Source organism: Bubalus kerabau, chromosome 2 (genome assembly GCF_029407905.1).
Source record: "Bubalus kerabau isolate K-KA32 ecotype Philippines breed swamp buffalo chromosome 2, PCC_UOA_SB_1v2, whole genome shotgun sequence".
NCBI classification, from domain to species: domain Eukaryota; kingdom Metazoa; phylum Chordata; class Mammalia; order Artiodactyla; family Bovidae; genus Bubalus; species Bubalus kerabau.
Genome location: NC_073625.1, coordinates 50,163,623 through 50,183,053, shown reverse-complemented (window position 1 = coordinate 50,183,053; position 19,431 = coordinate 50,163,623). Strand labels below are relative to the sequence as shown.

Here is a 19,431-nt window from a genome sequence, read left to right as displayed (position 1 = left end):
ATTAGCATAAATAATTATACCTCTTATGAAAAGAGAGAACAAAACCCCACAGGCTAACATTTCCATGCTATATCTGTTAGAAAACAATCTATCATCAGAATTACAGCCTCATTAAACTACTCTAACTGGCCTTCCTTCAGTAGTGTAATCCAGGGTAAGAAACAGGGAGAGAAAAAAAAACAAAAAATTAACCTAGAGAGTCAAAAGAAATGCATTAGAATTACTTGAAATTTTCATATTTATGATTACAAAGAAACCAAAAAATTCAGTTATCTAAGAAGACTAAAATCCAGGATGATTTTAATAGTTAAAATATTTAACACAATTAACTGGCCTCTAATTGCTAGGTAAGTTGTTTTGTGGGTTACCAAATTTGAAGGAGATCCAGAGAAAATGTGTTATTCGTGGTTACAACTCTTATCTCCTACTCTAGGAATGAACTTTTCTCTTGTAGTACATCTTTCCCACAAGAGCATTCCTCCAAGAATACAGAGAATCCATAACATGCAAATTCATATGTCCTTTATTATACAGGCTCTAGTCTTCATCATTCTGAGCTTACCAGTGTATTTCTCCTATCTATTAGAGTCTAGTTTTTTGTCTATGTTTTTCTTTTTATAGTACAGAGTAAAACCAGCTATAAATGTGAGGAATTAAATACAGTAGTCTGATTGCTAATGAATATCATTTATACTTCAACATCTCTATATGATGGGGAAAGTCAATGATTGGTCCCTTCCTTCTGGAATAAACAACAATTTGAGATAAGCACTGTTGTCTTCCTCTACTGCAGAATTTCTTTACCATTCAGTCACAAGAAATCTTTCTAATAATGTTTTCTTTAAAGAAAGATGATGCTCCTTTTTTTTTTTTTTCCAGTGGTCATGTACGGATGTGAGAGTTGGACTGTGAAGAAAGCTGAGCACCGAAGAATTGATGCTTTTGAACTGTGGTGTTGCTGGAGAAGACTATTGAGAGTCCCTTGAACTGCAAGGAGATCCAACCAGTCCATTCTAAAGGAGATCAGTCCTGAGTGTTCTTTGGAAGGACTGATGCTAAAGCTGAAACTCCAATACTTTGGCCACCTCATGTGAAGAGTTGACTCATTGGAAAAGACTCTGATGCTGGGAGGGATTGGGTGCAGGAGGAGAAGGGGACAACAGAAGATGAGATGGCTGGATGGCATCACCGACTCGATGGACGTGAGTCTGGGTGAACTCCGGGAGTTGGTGATGGACAGGGAGGCCTGGTGTGCTGCGACTCATGGGGTTTCAAAGAGTTGGACACAACTGAGCGACTGAACTGAACTGATGCTCCTTTTGTATTTCAATAGTACAACATTTCTGAAGGACTTCACAAGAAAATAGATATGACTACTATAGAAAAAAATTGGGTTTTGTTTCAAGTTCACAGAGATCACTATATGATTACCTTTCTAATAATACAGTAGGCTTTAAATACCTAATATACATTTAAGAATAGAGTAAGAATACAAGTTTAATTTAAAAATTATGAACTATACCTTATCTTCAGATGGACAAAGATACAGATATTGGAATGTGGCAGTTATGTTTTTAGAGAATCTTGGCCCAAAAACATCTTTATCAGTTCCAAACTGATGACGAGACTGTCGCACAATTGAGTCGATTACATATAATCCTGGAACCTTGTATTCTGGTTTACACTACAAAGATTAAAGATGTAAAGTCAATACAAGAAAAGTAAATCACAATTTGACACCCATTAATCTCACTCTTATGAAACTATATATCCAAGGTTATTTCTACAGAAATAACTAAAGTTATTAATTTAAGTAATTAACTACTTAAATGTTAAATTCTCTTATTGGCAAGCCTGTCAAGATTCCCACAGGTCTGTAGAGAACTACCATTCTCTTGATGTTTCAGACTCCCAATATTTTACTTTTTTCTGATCCCTCTGTCCTCCCCGCCTTCCAACTTCCTAGAATCAGCATTACTTTATCAATGCCTAAGCCACCTCCATACAGATCTACTTATTATGGAAAAATCTACTCTCATTCATCCTGCTCAAAAAATAATTTTTAACTTTTAAAATTATCAAAAAGCCAATTTTAACCAAAATATTAATTTCCATTCTATTAAAGTACAGTATCAGAGAAACAAAACCCAAAAGGCAAAGTCATTCTTGGCCTTACAAACTGACAAGATAAAATGAATAGACAGACACCTGCAAACATTTCTGGTGGTACAACCTTTATGAAAAATAATTTAGAAATAAACACAAAGCCTTGTTTGATCCAACAACCCTATTTCTAGAAATTTATACTAAGGAAAACAGACTCCATATTTCCAATGCAGGGGGCACAGCTTGATCCCTGGTTGGGGAACTAAGATTCTGCAAGCCACGTGGCATGGCCAAAACAGTTAAAGAAAAAAAAGGTACAGTTCTAGGTTGGGGGAGAAGACAATGATGTCTAAGTCTCCTTTCTCAGTCCTTTACTGACATAGACATGTGCTAATGTTACATATGTTATCAAACAACATATAACTGTAGAAGTGAAAAGTGGTTTAATTATGATGGGAGAAAGGGAAGTTGAAAACACCAGAGTGATTTCATTTGAAGTACTACTACAAGATAAGTTAAAAGTCAAAAGAGTCGTCAGGGCAATGGGGAGAGAAGGCTCAAGCAGACAAAAACCTATTTTGAATCCTGACTCATAGTAAGTACTCAATCAACAGTACTGCTATATATTTTTGTTTTGTTATGAAACAAAAAAACAAGACTCCCAGTGACAACTTTTCTGTAGAGTGACTTTAGAAGTAATTATTCAAATTACAACTCACAAAGTACATTACAATACTGATCATAACTAAAATGAGGTAATAATAAAATGGATAGTTACCTTTTTGATGAACTTTTCTACTATTTGAACCACATGCTTATAAAGCTGAAAAGAACAAAAAGAATATCATTATCCAGCTAACACACTTTTCTCTTCAATACATTTCCTATAATTAGAAAATACCGAAAACCTCAAAATTTGTACAATTTGAATAATTCTCAAGGTAATACTGAAAGAACCCTAGTAAATAATCCATAGTCAACAACTCAAAAAATTCTTAACCACACATAAACAAGGTAATTATGTGAGGTGATGGATGTGTCAATTAGTATAAGGTAATTATTTCACAATGTACATATGCATCAAACCGTGCTCTATTACCTAACTACTAAATCTGTCAACTATACCTCAATAAAGTTAAAAAATATAAAGAGGAAATACAACATAACAGATTTTGAAATATGTTACAATGTAGATACATCATACAGTTGTTATTATGTACTTTCAGCAAAACCTGGTTAGTGCTCTTTGACTTAGGCCTGAAGTACTTCACAGTATGAAACCTCAAATTTAACAATAATATTTTCAACATTTTAAAAACACTTTCCAAATTAATATATTTCTTTTACTCTTACCTTTATAGCTTTAATAGCAGCTTTCGTGATGAGAATCATCTTGGCTCGAGAGATGGGAGGTTTCATATCCATAAGTGAAAAGAGCTTTAAAAAAAAAAAAAAGGAAAAAAGTTTTAATTAAAAGTAAAATTAGAGGTTTACCCTTCATTTCGACAAATATATTTCTAACTAAATAATAAAATTTCTGAAACTAGGTTTAATAATTTGTCTGGTAAAGAAAAACGAAGAGCTTTCTTACATACTAGCATCACCACTTTGAAAACAGAATGGGAAAAGATTATGCTAAAATCAGCAAAAAAGGGGGAAAAGGTAAAAAAAATTGACAAAATCTATAACAGAAAATTTATAAAACCCTACTGAAGAACTCAAAACTGATTTGAATGGAAACAAACACACCATGTTCCTATACTGAAAATGGCAATACTGTGACTCAATATTTAATATTTCAAATCCAAACCTCACTGAGATTTTGGAGGACTTCAAATAATTCTGATGTTCATTTGGAGATACACATGTATTACATCAGGTAAGAAACTTAACACGTCATTATAAAACATGAATTCACAATTTCTTGATTAGTCAGGAATAAAAATGACACCGTATTTAACAAATTTCACTACAGTAAATCCAACAATCAGGGAGTCCCAGGAGATGAAACCACACAGGCACACTCCTTTCCCCTAAAATTTAAACCCAACCAAGATATAATGAGAGCCCATAAAGAGTAATAAAGATAAAATTCTGACATTAAGAAGAAGCTTATATCTAGTTTCTTAAAATCTTGTTTTTGTTTTAACCATAGGCATACATATTCTTCTAAAAATACATTTTGAAATAAGTTTCAGGGCCTTCTAAGCATTATCAGTCTTACATGAATCATATTTCCATTTCTCTCCAACTAATGCTGGAATTTCAAATACGGAACCCCTAAGACACAGACTATCTTTACTGGACACCTACTAAAAAGGTACCCTAAAGAACAAGTCTCCTTTTCCAGAATAAATAGCCCTACCTGTCAACAAAATACTCTGGCAACAGAATTTTTGCAGTTTTTCAAAACTACAGACACAATGGGACTATAGATAGTGGTAACAGTAATTTTTTAAAAAAGTATGCAATGCAAGATATGATCAATATAAGAACTAAAAACGTACTTTGTTTAAGCAGAGAAAGGTAGAATTTTTTGATAAATGATACTAAGATGGATTTGACTAAACTCCGGGAGATCGTGAAGGACAGGGAAGCCTGGCATGCTGCAGCTCATGGGGTCACAAAGAGTTGGACATGACTTAGGACTGAACAAGAAAAACAATACTAAAATACAGAGAATGGGAAAAACAAAGATACTAACACAAAGACTGATTTTTTTAAAAAGGCATTATCCAATTCGGGTCATGATTCTTTATTTCCAACAAAATAAAAATTCTCCGTGAAAATAAATGCTCACTAATTGAAAAACAACTAGAGACAGTAATCTTTAAAACTATATAAACCAATGAGAAACTAAGAAACGATTTTAAGTATTTCAGCTCCAATACAAACTGAAAAATATATGCAGCACACAGTTTATAAAAGGGCATATTCTGCCCATTTCTAAGTTACAAAAGCTATTGAAACAGTTATTTATTACTACAGTTCTATTTCCTTTTCTGGATCTTAAAGCAGAGAAACTGGATACAAAAAAAGTTTATACACAATCTCAAGAATGAGTAACAGCGAGAACTACTTTTCTGGCCATTAAAAGCGTAGAGAATCATATTTCTCTGAAGCCTAAGCCAGGACGAATATTCATTTAATGTCCCACATTCTTGATTATTTCTACAGTAAGGAACTCCCCATATTAAAAAAAAAAAACAACACACACACAAAAAACCCCAGCCAACTGAGGAGACAAGACAGATTAGTGTTATCTTCTGATGAAATGCTCTACAGTTTATATTTAAATCATTTATCTTAAAAAATTAAAGTACAGATTATACCATATAGCAGTATAACTATCACTCAGGCAATAAACCAGCAAGAGAGCATTTAAGTGCTACCATTTAAGAGACAGACAGAAGAAGGGTATTTATTCCACTAAAGAAGGCACAACTCAAGAAAAGAGGAAGTTGATTTTGAATCAACACTAAGTGCCTAAGTATAAGGTGGTACATCATCTTATTTAATCATATTAACAATTAACATAGATTGTCACAGCTGTTTTGAGCCGATACCAAAAAGGATTACATCTGCTTTCAAATGATTCCCAGGGAATGTGTCTGGACTAGAATTTGTTGATTGTTTTTTTTTTTTTTTTAATTTATTTGGCTGTGCCAGACCTTAGTCGTGGCACACGAGATCTTCATTACGTCATGTGGGACCTTTTCACTGTGGCAGGCAGGCTCAGCGGCTCCACAGCATGTGGGATCTTAGTTTCCCAACCAGGGATCGAACCTGCACCCCTGGCATTGCGAGGCAGATTCTTAACCACTAGACCACCAGGGAAGTTGCCCTAGAATTTGTTGATTGTAAAGCTCACAATCCTTAAGATTATCAGTTCAGTTCAGTCGCTCAGTCCTGTCCAACTCTGCGACCCCATGACTGCAGCATGCCAGGCCTCCCTGTCAATCACCAACTCCCGGAGCTTGCTCAAACTCATGTCCATTGAGTCAGTGATGCCATCCAACCATCTCATTCTCTGTTGTCCTCTTCTCCTTCTGCCTTCAATCTTTCCCAGTATTAGGGTCTTTTCCAGTGAGTCAGTTCTTTGCATCAGGTGGCCAAAGTATTGGAGTTTCAGCTTCAGCATCAGTCTTTCCCATGATTACTCAGGACTGATTTCCTTTAGGATGGACTGGTTGGGTCTCCTTGCAGTCCAAGGGACTCTCAGGAGTATTCTCTAACACCACAGTTCAAAAGCATCAATTCTTCGGCACTCAGCTTTCTTTATAGTCCAACTCTCACATCCATACATGACCACTGGATAAACCATGTAGTCAACTCCTTATACAATGCTGCTTGTTGTAAATACATGCAAAGACCATTAACTCTGATGGAGAATGCAGGCAAAATACCAAGTAGGCATCTGTGCTCATCTCTCTCTATATATATTGCATTGGTTCAGGGATAACGATGAGACATACTGAATTTAACTTGGGATGCCTACTGAAAATCCAGGCAGAGATTTCAGCAGACTGGAATATGGATCTTGAAAAAGCAGACGTCCTGCTAGAAATTGAGAGGTTACAGAATCAAAACCATGAAGATGAGTAAGAAGGGAACACAGATACAACTAACTACAGTATACCAAATATTTCAATGTAGCACAGAAAAGGGGGCGACACAAAGGAACACCAGGACAAACGCCAGAAACTAAACCTTTAATGCTATAGTTTTTTTCATATGGCTTGACTAACATTCCATCATGTAAAATGCCAGGCTGGATGAAGCACAAACTGGAATCAAGACTGCCGGGAGAAATATCAATAACCTCAGATATACAGATGATGCCACCCTTATGGCAGAAAGCAAAGAGGACCCAAAGAGCCTCTTGATGAAAGTGAAAGTCGCTCAGTAGTATCCGACTCTTTGCGACCCCATGGACTGTAGCCTGCCAGGCTCCTCTGTCCATGGAATTCTCCAGGCCAGAATATTGGAGTGGGTAGCCTTTCCCTCCTCCAGGGGATCTTCCCAACCCAGGGATCAAACCCAGGTCTACCACATTGTAGGCAGATTCTTTACCAGCTGAGCCACAAGGGAAGCCCAAAAGTGAAAGAGGAAGAGTGAAAAAGCTGGCTTAACACTTAACATTGAAAAACCTAAGATTATGGCATCCAGGCCCATCAATTCATGACAAACAGATGGAGAAATAATGGAAACAGTGAGAGACTTTCTTTTCTTGGACTCCAAAATCACTGCAGATGGTGACTGCGACCATGAAATTAAAAGACGCTTGCTCCTTTGAAGAAAAGTTATGACCAACCTAGACAGCATATTAAAAAGCAGAGATATTATTTTGTCAACAAAGGTCCACCTAGTCAAGGCTATGGTTTTTCCAGTAGTCATGTGTGGATGTGAGAGTTGGACTGTAAAGAAAGCTGAGTGCCGAAGAATTGATGCTTTTGAACTGTGGTGTCGGAGAAGACTCTTGAGAGTCCCTTGGACTGCAAGGAAATCCAACCAGTCCATCCTAAAGGAAATCAGTCCGGAGTGTTCACTGGAAGGACTGATACTGAAGCTGAAACTCCAATACTTTGGCCACCTGATGCGAAGAACTGACTCATTTGAAAAGACCCTGATGCTGGGAAAGATTGAAGGCAGAAGGAGAAGGGGATGACAGAGGATGAGCTGGTTGAATGGCATCACCGATGCCATTCAATGGCATGGACATGAGTTTGAGCAAGCTCCGGGTGTTGGTGACAGACAGGGAAGCCTAGCATCCTGCAGTCCATGGGGTTGCAAAGAGTCAGACACGACTGAGCGACTAAACTGAATGATTAGTATTATCATCTGCAACTGGGCAAATGCTCAATAAACATCACTAGGTGCAGCATTCTCTTTGCTACTACACATCTGCATTCAGAATTAATGTGATCTGTCAAAAAACATAAAGTGTCAACGCACCCACAGAAAATGATGCAATTCTGTTATACAGGATAATAGCAGCAGTAGGCCCCAAAAGGTACAAAACCTCCTTAGAAAGCCTTAGTAAGAAAAACATACTTGCTAGCAACAGACACAAGTTTGTTTTTTTTGTTGTCATCAGTTGAATGACTATTAGAAAACCTAAACATGAATACTGTTCTCCTGGGTGCCTGATATACAAAGTATTCTAAAAATTATGAAAAAAAAAATCACTCACAATGATTCCTATTATCAATAAAGAACAATTTTAAATTTGGCCCATCACACCTGTAGAATTCACAGGGTTTGAGGGTTAGTCAAAATAACATGATACTCTACTATTTATTGACTGCATAAACTTTGACAAGTTTAGTTAAAACTTTTCTGAATTTCAATGATGTATGAAAAAGAGGATTAGTAATATTCAATTCACTTCGTAAAACTGTTGGGCTTCCCTGGTGGCTCAGAGGTTAAAGCATCTGCCTGCAATGCGGGAGACCTGGGCTTGATCCCAGGGTTGGGAAGATCCCCTGGAGAAGGAAATGACAACCCACTCCAGTATTCTTGCCTGGAGAATCCCATGGGCGGAGGAGCCTGGTGGGCTGCAGTCCACGGCACTGCAAAGAGTCGGACACAACTGAGCGATTTCACTTTCATAAAACTGTTAGGATTAAATGAGATAATGTATATATAAATCTCTTGGCCTAGATCTGACACATAAATGGCTCGGTAAAAAGAAGTACATAATGCCCTGGGAATCTTAACATAGATCTCAAGTTTTTGTCGTGAAACTGAAGGCATTAGTGGTTCAGCTGTGTCCAACTCTTAGTGACCCATGAACTGTAGCCTGCCAGGCTTCTCTGTCCATGGAATTCTTCAGGCAAGAATACTGGAGTGGGTATCCATTCCTTTCAGGGGATCTTTCCGACCCAGGGATTGAACCTAGGTCTCCTGCATTTGCAGGTGGATTCTTTACCATGTGAGCCACCAGGGAAGCCCAATTTTTTATTATGGCTTAGCATAAAAACTTTATTGTGTTACATCTACTATTCAAGTGCTGCATTTGGAGAAATTTTCTCTATACTGAAAACACAGCAGTATCAAAGACTTCTGCAGCTGTATAGCACCTACTACCTAATCTAGTATTCATACTAAATTCAGAACTGCTTTCACAATGTATCTGGCAGGTCCCATATTAGTTCACAGGGTTACTAACTCATAACTAATCAGCTCCAACGGTTACAGCTGTCATCTTTGTACTGACCCCAAATCTCCCTTCTGATAACCTTCCCTCCCTTTTCCTGCTCTAGTTCTGCCTCTGGAGCACAGAACAATAGTGATCTTTCTCATGTGAGAAAATAAACATAAGTAAGCATGTTTTCTTATCGGCTTCAACTGTTAGCCAAATGATATGATTTCTAGATCTGACTATACACTGGCTAATTCCTTTTAAAAGTATGATAAAACAAAATAAAGAGGGCCTGGATATATTCCTGTGGAATCTAGTGGGTTGTCTTTTGTATCAGTTTCCTCTTCTTGCAGGAACACATTACCACAAACTCAGTAACTTAAAACAACACTTATGGAATTCACAACTTCATTAGTCTGAAATCAAGGCATTGGTAGGGCTGCCTTCCTTCTGGGCACTCTAGGTCAAAATCTATTTCTTTCCTTTTCTAGCCAAAGGGTGCCTAAATTCCTTTGGCTCTTCCATCTTCAAAGCTGGCAGCATAGCATCTTCTGTCCTTCCTTAGCCTCTGCTTTCACTGTACCTCACTTTCTCTGACTTTCATGTCTCTCTCATTTAAGGACCCTTGGGGTTACACTTGGTTCATCCAGATAACATGGGACAATTAACTCAACTCAAACCCTTATTCACATCTGCAAAGTCTCTTTGCCAAGTAAGGTAACACATTCACAGGTTCTAGGATTCAGAACATGGTCACTCTAGGGTAGGGGAAATAATCTATTATTATTTTTTTTAAAATACTGCTTCAGTTCAGTTCAGTTCAGTCGCTCAGTCGTGTCCGACTCTGCGACCCCATGAATCGCAGCACGCCAGGCCTCCCTGTCCATCACCAACTCCCAGAGTTCACCCAGACTCACGTCCATCGAGTCGGTGATACCTTCCAGCCATCTCATCCTCTGGTTGCCCCCTTTTCCTCCTGCCCCCAATCCCTCCCAACATCAGAGTCTTTTCCAATGAGTCAACTCTTCACATGAGGTGGCCAAAGTACTGGACTTCCAGCTTTAGCATCATTCTTCCAAAGAAATCCCAGGGCTGATCTCCTTCAGAATGGACTGGTTGGATCTCCTTGCAGTCCAAGGGACTCTCAAGAGTCTTCTCCAACACCACACTTCAAAAGCATCAATTCTTCGGCGCTCAGCCTTCTTCACAGTCCAACTCTCACATCCATACATGACCACAGGAAAAACCATAGCCTTGATTAGACAAATCTTTGTTGGCAAAGTAATGTCTCTGCTTTTCAATATGCTATCTAGGTTGGTCATAACTTTCCTTCCAAGGAGTAAGTGTCTTTTAATTTCATGGCTGCAGTCACCATCTTCAGTGATTTTGGAGCCCAGAAAAATAAAGTCTGACACTGTTTCCACTGTTTACCCATCTGTTTGCCATGAAGTGATGGGACCAGATGCCATGATCTTCGTTTTCTGAATGTTGAGCTTTAAGCCGACTTTTTCACTCTCCACTTTCACTTTCATCAAGAGGCTTTTTAGTGCCTCTTCACTGTCTGCCATAAGGGGGATGTCATCTGCATATCTGAGGTTATTGATATTCCTCCCGGCAATCTTGATTCCAGCTTGTGCTTCCTCCAGTCCAGCGTTTCTCATGATGTACTCTGCATATAAGTTAAATAGTTGGGGCTTTCCTGGTGGTCCAGTGGATAGGAGTCTCCCTACCAAGGGAGGGGTCATGGGCTCAATCCCTGGTCTTGAAAGATCCCATAAGCCTGTGCTCCACAACAAGAGAAGCCAGTGCAATGAGAGGCCCACGTTCTGCAATAAACAGTAGCCCTCCCTCACCACAACTAGGGAAAGCCAATGAAGCAATGAAGATCCAGTGCAGTTTAAATATATAGTGCTCAATTCATTATTAACTCATATTTATAACCAATTAAAACTCTCAGACTGTTTCACTGCAATCTTCATCAGAACTAGAACTTCATGTTGATTTTATGTTGGTTTCTGACAGTCCTTCAATCTACTTAGGTAGTCTAGAAATCACTTTCTGTTTTCAACGTAGCAGCTATTCCAATTAGTTTGTAACTTTCATGAATCTGCTATATAGATGGCTTTTTCCAACACCACGGTTTTTTAAAAATTAGAAAGACCTATACTTGCAACTACCACCTGACCTGCATCTTGAGAAACCTGTATGCAGGTCAGGAAGAAACAGTTAGAACTGGACATGGAACAACAGACTGGTTCCAAAGAGGAAAAGGAGTACGTCAAGGCTGTATACTGTCATCCTGCTTATTTAACTTATATGCAGAGTACATCATGAGAAACGCTGGACTGGAGGAAGCACAAGCTGGAATCAAGATTGCCGGGAGGAATACCAATAACCTCAGATATGCAGATGACATCCCCCTTATGGCAGACAGTGAAGAGGCACTAAAAAGCCTCTTGATGAAAGTGAAAGTGGAGAGTGAAAAAGTCGGCTTAAAGCTCAACATTCAGAAAACGAAGATCATGGCATCTGGTCCCATCACTTCATGGCAAATAGATGGGTAAACAGTGGAAACAGTGTCAGACTTTATTTTTCTGGGCTCCAAAATCACTGAAGATGGTGACTGCAGCCATGAAATTAAAAGACACTTACTCCTTGGAAGGAAAGTTATGACCAACCTAGATAGCATATTGAAAAGCAGAGACATTACTTTGCCAACAAAGGTCCGTCTAGTCAAGGCTATGGTTTTTCCTGTGGTCATGTATGGATGTGAGAGTTGGACTGTGAAGAAGGCTGAGCGCCGAAGAATTGATGCTTTTGAACTGTGGTGTTGGAGAAGACTCTTGCGAGTCCCTTGGACTGCAAGGAGATCCAACCAGTCCATTCTAAAGGAGATCAGCCCTGGGTGTTCTTTGGAATAAATGATGCTAAAGCTGAAACTCCAGTACTTTGGCCACCTCATGTGAAGAGTTGACTCATTGGAAAAGACTCTGATGCTTGGAGGAATTGGGGGCAGGAGGAAAAGGGGACGACAGAGGATGTGATGGCTGGAAGGTATCACCGACTCGATGGACGTGAGTCTGAGTGAACGCCGGGAGTTGGTGATGGACAGGGAGGCCTGGCGTGCTGAAATTCATGGGGTCGCAAAGAGTCGGACTCGACTGAGAGACTGAACTGAACTGATACTTGCAACTTGTAGGAAGACTTTATCTAATATTCCGTGGACCTGCCAGTTAGATAAAATTCACTTAACAATACTCTCAACTTATCAATATTTTTTCTAATTTATTCAAGATGAAATCATGACAAATATCTGAAATATATGGAGTCCTCACTAGATGAAACACACCTTATGAAAGAAAAATGTTTAATTTGGTCTGTGAGAATATGTTCTAGCTCCAAGTGACTAGAAATCTCTAGGCAGAATCTCTTTCAATGGTGTACTTATCCCATCTTATCCTCTTAAACTTACTATAATGAATTATACTTTATGATATCTAGTATTCCTTTCCTTTGCTATTATGATCTCCGTGATGACAAATTCTGCCTTAAGCTCCAGTTATTAATAATTAATTACAAAGTTTAAAGAAAAAATTTGGATGCTTCCAAAAATACATACACATACTCACAGTAACAGGCTGGTACTCAAATCTCCCTTCTGACGGATCAAGTTATCAAAGTGTTCAAGTCTACAATCTCCCTCCCTCTTTTGTTCATCTGTCTCATCAAATCTGATACATTGGCTTCAACCAAATCAAGAGTTAAAGCCAACTTAACTTAAATGTTTACTGATAAAATATACTTTATAAAAGCACACATTAAATTTAACAAAAGAAAACACAGGGGGAAAATCTTAAAATCATCTCCACAAAGATGCTTTGTCCCTCTAATTATAGCCTGAAGCCAGCTCTATAAAATAGTGCTAGAACAATCAGTTAAGAGATAGTTTACAGTCTCTTCTTAACTGGCATTTCCTTTTATGCCTTTACCAAAACTTTGAGCTAATTCTTTAATACTGGGCACTTAATGTGACCGTGTGAATGTACGTGAGACAAAGAGACAGAGAGAGAGAGCGGGTGGGGCAGGGAAGGAAAGAAGAGCTGCAAGCCAAGCATGTTAGACAAGTACCATTATACCACTCTACCCTAAAGCAGAATACTGTGCATGAGTTAATCAATAACAAACACTAAGAAAAACAATAAAACTGGAAACTGTACAAAGTATAACAAATAGAGCCAGAAACTAATTAATAAACATGGAAAAAAATGTTCAGTCTTACCAATAGTCAAAAAAGTACAAATTAAGACAATGAGATAACAGTTCACTTAGGTATCTAATAGGCATGAGTGTAGATTAGCAAAAAGCAAAGAAAGCACTCTGCTGATGAGAACTAACGGGCAAGTTTCAATTTCAGAGAGAAATCTAAAGCTATATATATCAAGAACTCAAAAAGTCCATATCTTTTAAACCAACAATTCCACTTTTAGAAATTTATCTAAATCAGATGTTCCCCAAATCCCCAAGATGGCTTTTAAAATCAGAAAGTAATTCATGTTATCAAAAAGATCTGGTAACCATATCCAAACACAAGTGGAAGGGGAAAAAAAGACTGACATACTCTAAAATGTTAAAGATATTTTGTGGGATATTTTCTTACTTAAATTTACCTAATTTGCATTAGTTCAAAAATAAATAAATTAAAATCATGGGTTAAAAATGGAAAACTTTACATTTGTGTCTGAGACACAGAAATGCATTTCTCCAACTTGATTGTCAATATATAGGACCATCATTACCAAGTACGACTTGTCTGTGGAGTAAACCATATCTTTGAAGTTAACACATATGTTTAAATTAATGCCTTATAAATCTTTAATATAACTTTTCAAACTGCTAAAACAAAATTTTTAAAATAAACATAAAATCTGCCATTTAAAATCTTTATATCTGAAGTCTTTGTGCATAAAACCCAAAACTGAAACATCACTTAAGTATATTTTTTGACTTCTGTGCATTAAAGAAAGCATCCCTTTAACTACTGATACATGATTTTTGTTGTTTTGTTTTAGTCACTAACTTGTGTCTGACTCTTATGACCCCATGTACTGTTGCCCTCCAGGCTCTTCTGCCCATGGGATTTCCAAGGCAAGAACACTAGAGTGGGTTGCCATTTCCTTCTCCAGAGGATCTTCCCAATCCAGGGATTTACTCCCATGTAAGTTATATTTACCTTCCAGAGAGTCAAATCCTTTGAAACCCAAATATTTAATCAATTTTCCACCTGGTTAAAGGAATGTATGGAGATAAGACAGGTCTGGCACTAATATACAGTATGTCTAATAACAGGGCAAATTTACATGGCTCTTTAGATGGGAAAAAAGAAACTACACAGTTCCTCTGCTCCTATGGAGCAGGGTCTTTACTTAAACTCTACAAATCAGTTCTACTTATTTCCCCATAAGGTTACAAACCAGGTATTTTTACAAACAGCAAAGATGCATATACTATTCTCAAGTTTAAAGAGTCTTAAAATTTTTCATACTTACTCCTTTCTACACTTCTTTACCTTACTACACTTACCCACAAACTCACCAATTTTTCTCCTGGTTCCAGAACCAAGGGAAATGCTTTACAAAATACACACATATAAACGCAAACATATACTGTTAAATTATGTATGAAACCACTTTCAAGTTAACTATTTATGTTTCTATGTGCATTATGAAAATAGAATATAGTAATATAGCAAACAGTAGTTTAAACTTCCTCCCTATTTAATTATATCACCAATCCCTAATTCTGTTACCATTTGCCGCTGCCAGAACTAATTTTCTAAGCAGTTAATTTCTGATGACTCACTCCACAAACTATGCCCTAATTTATTCTTCATGTAAGACTAACTCCCTTACAATTTACAAGGGTCTATCTTTCAATTAAACTTTTTACTTTAGAACCAAGGCTGCTGCACCCCCGCTGTCAGGCCTTTTAACCCCCTCAGTTCCACTTACTAGGTCATTCTTTATTCCTTACCTCCATTTTGATTCACTGAACTGCAATCAATCCTTAACTCCTTTGTCTTCACTTGCTCAGGAAATAGGCCAGGATTTATCTTTGCAACTGCCAAATACTCTACCCATACCATTACTCCCCATTTTACTAGCATAGCTGCCAGGTTTCAAAATTGCTTTTATTGTGCCTCACTAAGTAAACTTTGTGTTTACCCAAAGCTGGCTATCAAACATTTTAATGAATTAAACAGTTCCTTCCAGGCTAATTGAACAAATAAAAACTGGTTCCAGGATATAAAATCATTTGATTAGAAGAAAAACATTAACCTATACATTGTATGTTTTATCCATATCTACTTCTCTCCCCACCAAGTTGTAATGACTAGATCTACACACAAGCATGGGATTAAAACTGAAAAGGTTAACATTTATAAAACCCCCAATTAATTAAAATTTTTAATTGTGAATATAAATTAGCAAATGAAATATAACATCTAAAAAGCAAATCTTAAGTTTAAAACACTGACTGCATCTACTGCATTACTGTAGATGACTTAAAAACTCCCAAACTTCATCATTCTTCAACTCTGGCAAATCCTCCCACAAATATACATTACAGTGCCCTTGTTACTTTGAGTCAAATATACAAAAGTTGTTTGGGAAGCCCTCTCCCTTCATAAACAATACAGTAGACAAAGATGAGCTGCTCAAAAAACTTCAGAGCAGTATTGTGGGGCTGTGGATTGGACTCAAGCAGCCTCTTAAGAGTTCTCGGTCAAATAACACCATCCCTTCCAGCTTCCTTACCTCTAAAATAGAAAGAAAGGTATATATAAGAAATACATAGAATATATAAAATAGAAAGAAAGGTATATATAAAATATAAAGAAAGGTATATATAAGACACCTAACCCATATGCTAGTATCTAGTTGGGAATAAGCAAATGCAAGATTCATTTACTGTCCTTCCCTTGAACGGTCTCTGCTGGATTACTTCTTAAAATAGCATGTAAAAACTAAAGATATCCTTTCAACAAACTTATGATTCAGGATCAACAAAACAACCTGCAGAGCCACTCAGCAGCTAATAGATATTGTTTTCAATCTGTCAATCAAATCAAGCAATAAAATAATGAAAATGGTGTTAAAACATAACTTTTCTGTGTTATTTTTAAAAGAGCTCTGAGATATAATTCATATACCATAAAACTCACTTCTTTAAAGTGTACATCTCAGTGGCTTTTGCTATATTCAGAGTTACAACCATCAACACTATGTAATTTTAGAATTATTTTCATTGTACTTCAAAGAAATCCCATACCCATTAGTAGTCATCCCCATTCTTCCTCCATCCCCTCATGAATAAGCTACTTTCTCTCTATATAGATTTGCCCATTTTGGACTACTATATTAAAACAAAACTCCAAACTTTATAAAATATGCTCTTACATTAGTCAACAATGTTTAAGGTCTTCATATAGATTTGAACATATCTCCAACTGAACCCCAAACTCAGCTGTCCTTGATAAAGTGATTTATATCATTCAGCAACTTGTAATTACAGTGGACCAGGTCATATGTGACTGTTTATTTAAAGAATAGTTTATGTTTTCTGAAAACTTAAAAGGGTATTACCATAAATTTCCCTATTATAGGCTTTCTATAGGGTATTCTAATTCTACATCAGCTAAGACTAAACTCTGACAAAAGAAGGATTAAAGTGGAGTATTCACGATAAAGGGCATAAAGATACACAGGGGATACTGCAGAAGATTTACAGACTATAGCATTAGATAGTTACTGCTCTCCAGAGTAATAACACACCTAGAGTGGAACAATGGGAGAAGTCCACCCAGGGGCAGGCAAAAAGTGGGTGAATTGTCTTTAAAGACTTACAAAATAATAAAACTGTTTGAAAACTGTTTTATCATCAGCAAATACTAGCAATTCTAAATGATATCAGGGATAAAATATTCCTTTCCCTAAAATATTTGGTTGACCGAGATTGTTTTTCAGGATAGCCTGTACTCTCCTCAGGCTCATTTTACATCTCCAATTCTGCAGTTCCTAAGTGTATATATTCAAATATTTAAACAGTACATTTAAAGTATGATAGCTGCAGTTCTTCATTCCTGATATATCTTTTTTTTTGTGGTATAAATATTTATAAACAGCAGAGTGAGTCTTAAAGAAAACACAAAGCTTAATGATCCATGAATAAAAATTATGGAGAATGCCATTACACATAATTTTAAAGAGGTTCATCAATTACAATAGAGACCTATATAGAAACTGTGAGTGAAAATATTTTAGTGAAATTTTTTTGACTGACAGTACATTTGGAAGTCACTAGTTGTTTAGCAGAGAAGTCATATCCAACTCTTTGCGACCCCATGGACTAAAGCCTGCTAGGCTCCTCTGTCCGTGGGATTTCCCAGGCAAGATACTGGAATGGGTTACCATTTCCTTCTTCAGGCGATCATCCTGACCCAGGGATCGAACACATGTCTCCTGCATTGGCAGATGGATTCATTACCACTGAGTCACCAGGCAAAGTCACTAGAATTGATGTCAAAAAAGACATGGGTAGTATTTTGATTTCCAGAATTTATTGTGAAGTGAGCTTTTCTTAAATTTCTGCCAAAGATAACTTTATGTTTAAGATTTCCCAACTATTGTGTATCTGCCGCTACACATACAAGCTTTAGTAAATAGAATTAATGAGAAGTGTTCTTTAACCACTTAGAGGTGGAGATAACACTGCTAAATCTGACTACAATTGTCTGCTGCTGCTGCTGCTGCTAAGTCGCTTCAGTAGTGTCCGACTCTGTGTGACCCCATAGACGGCAGCCCACCAGGCTCTGCTGTCCCTGGGATTCTCCAGGCAAAAACACTGGAGTGGGTTGCCATTTCCTTCTCCAATGCATGAAAGCGAAAAGTGAAAGTGAAGTCACTCAGTCGTGTCCGACTCTTAGCGACCCAATGGACTACAGCCTACCAGGCTCCTCTGTCCATGGGATTTTCCAGGCAAGAGTACTGGAGTGGGGTGCCATTGCCTTCTCCATACAATTGTCTACTGAACTCAAATACTGTGAAGATCAACACTGACAATCATTTAATAATTATGCAGAAGTTAAGACTTAAAAGAGCCTGAATATTATTATTCATTACTGTTATAGAGCAGTATGTAGGTAAGATTTTCTACATATAACAGAAAGAAGTATTAATGAAATTTTAAAACATTAATCAATTATTTCTTTGTTGTAATATTTATTTGTAAGTGACATCAAGTTCAAATTTCTTTCCTGGCTAATTTCATGATTATATTTGAAAATAATTTTGTTGTAAAAGAGGAATTAAGCTAAAAAAAAAAAGTTCTCAGGATGTCAAATATGTTAGGTATGCTACTGTCTACAATGTCCTCCACATGATCCACTTGGATTTATACCAAAAATCATGAATTATCCAAACACCAATTATAACTTTTAAGGGGTACCTGTATGGCTCTCCACTTTTCAAGAGCCCTGCTATTTCCCCCAACCCATCTGAACCTTGGCTTCTAATTCTTAAATCCCCTTCAGAGTGTCACTGGATTTCTTGCTGAATTCACTACTAACCTATACAATGCTTTCTCAATATTATCAAAGTTTCTATAAATACCTATGGCTTCACAAGCACCGATAAAGAGTCCTAACACAATAAAATGTTAATTGATAAACCATGCAAATATTGAAAAGGATGAAGGTGACTGAAGCATAATAAATTATAATACCGTTTCAGCAATTAATCTTCTAGTTCGCAAAAAAAAAAATCATGAACAGTACATTGTTAATTATACTTAATATTAACACAGAAATGTTAACATGTCTCTTCTTGACTAAGCTCACAACGGAACTTGGTAAAGCCTAACCAAATTTAACTATTACCAACTCTATCAAAACTTCAATTGTTAATAGCTGCTTATCCTATACACTACCTAATAACATAGTACAGCTTGTTTTTAGCTTATTGTTAAAAAGTTGTATGGTGTCACTCTGAAATGATTCTGTATATTATCTTAACAAACGTTATCACAAACTTCTAAAGGTTGACCATTTACATAACAATGTTTTCCCTATGTTATCAAAGTATATTTGAAATGAGTTTTAAACACATGCAGATTATCTACAGAAA

General features: G+C 37.0%; 1 protein-coding gene across 2 annotated transcripts in view; it reads right to left on the bottom strand.

Annotated features, from left to right (window-relative positions):
- Positions 1-19,431, bottom strand: part of SCAF4 (SR-related CTD associated factor 4) — a 62,031-nt gene that overhangs the window by 35,283 nt on the left and 7,317 nt on the right. For both annotated transcript variants that reach the window (XM_055567696.1, XM_055567697.1), the window contains exons 2-4: positions 3,460-3,543; positions 2,885-2,929; positions 1,523-1,684 (exon numbers count right to left, since the gene is read on the bottom strand). In XM_055567696.1, coding sequence (XP_055423671.1) covers positions 1,523-1,684; positions 2,885-2,929; positions 3,460-3,543 — 291 coding nt within the window. The remainder of the gene's footprint in view (positions 1-1,522; positions 1,685-2,884; positions 2,930-3,459; positions 3,544-19,431) is intronic.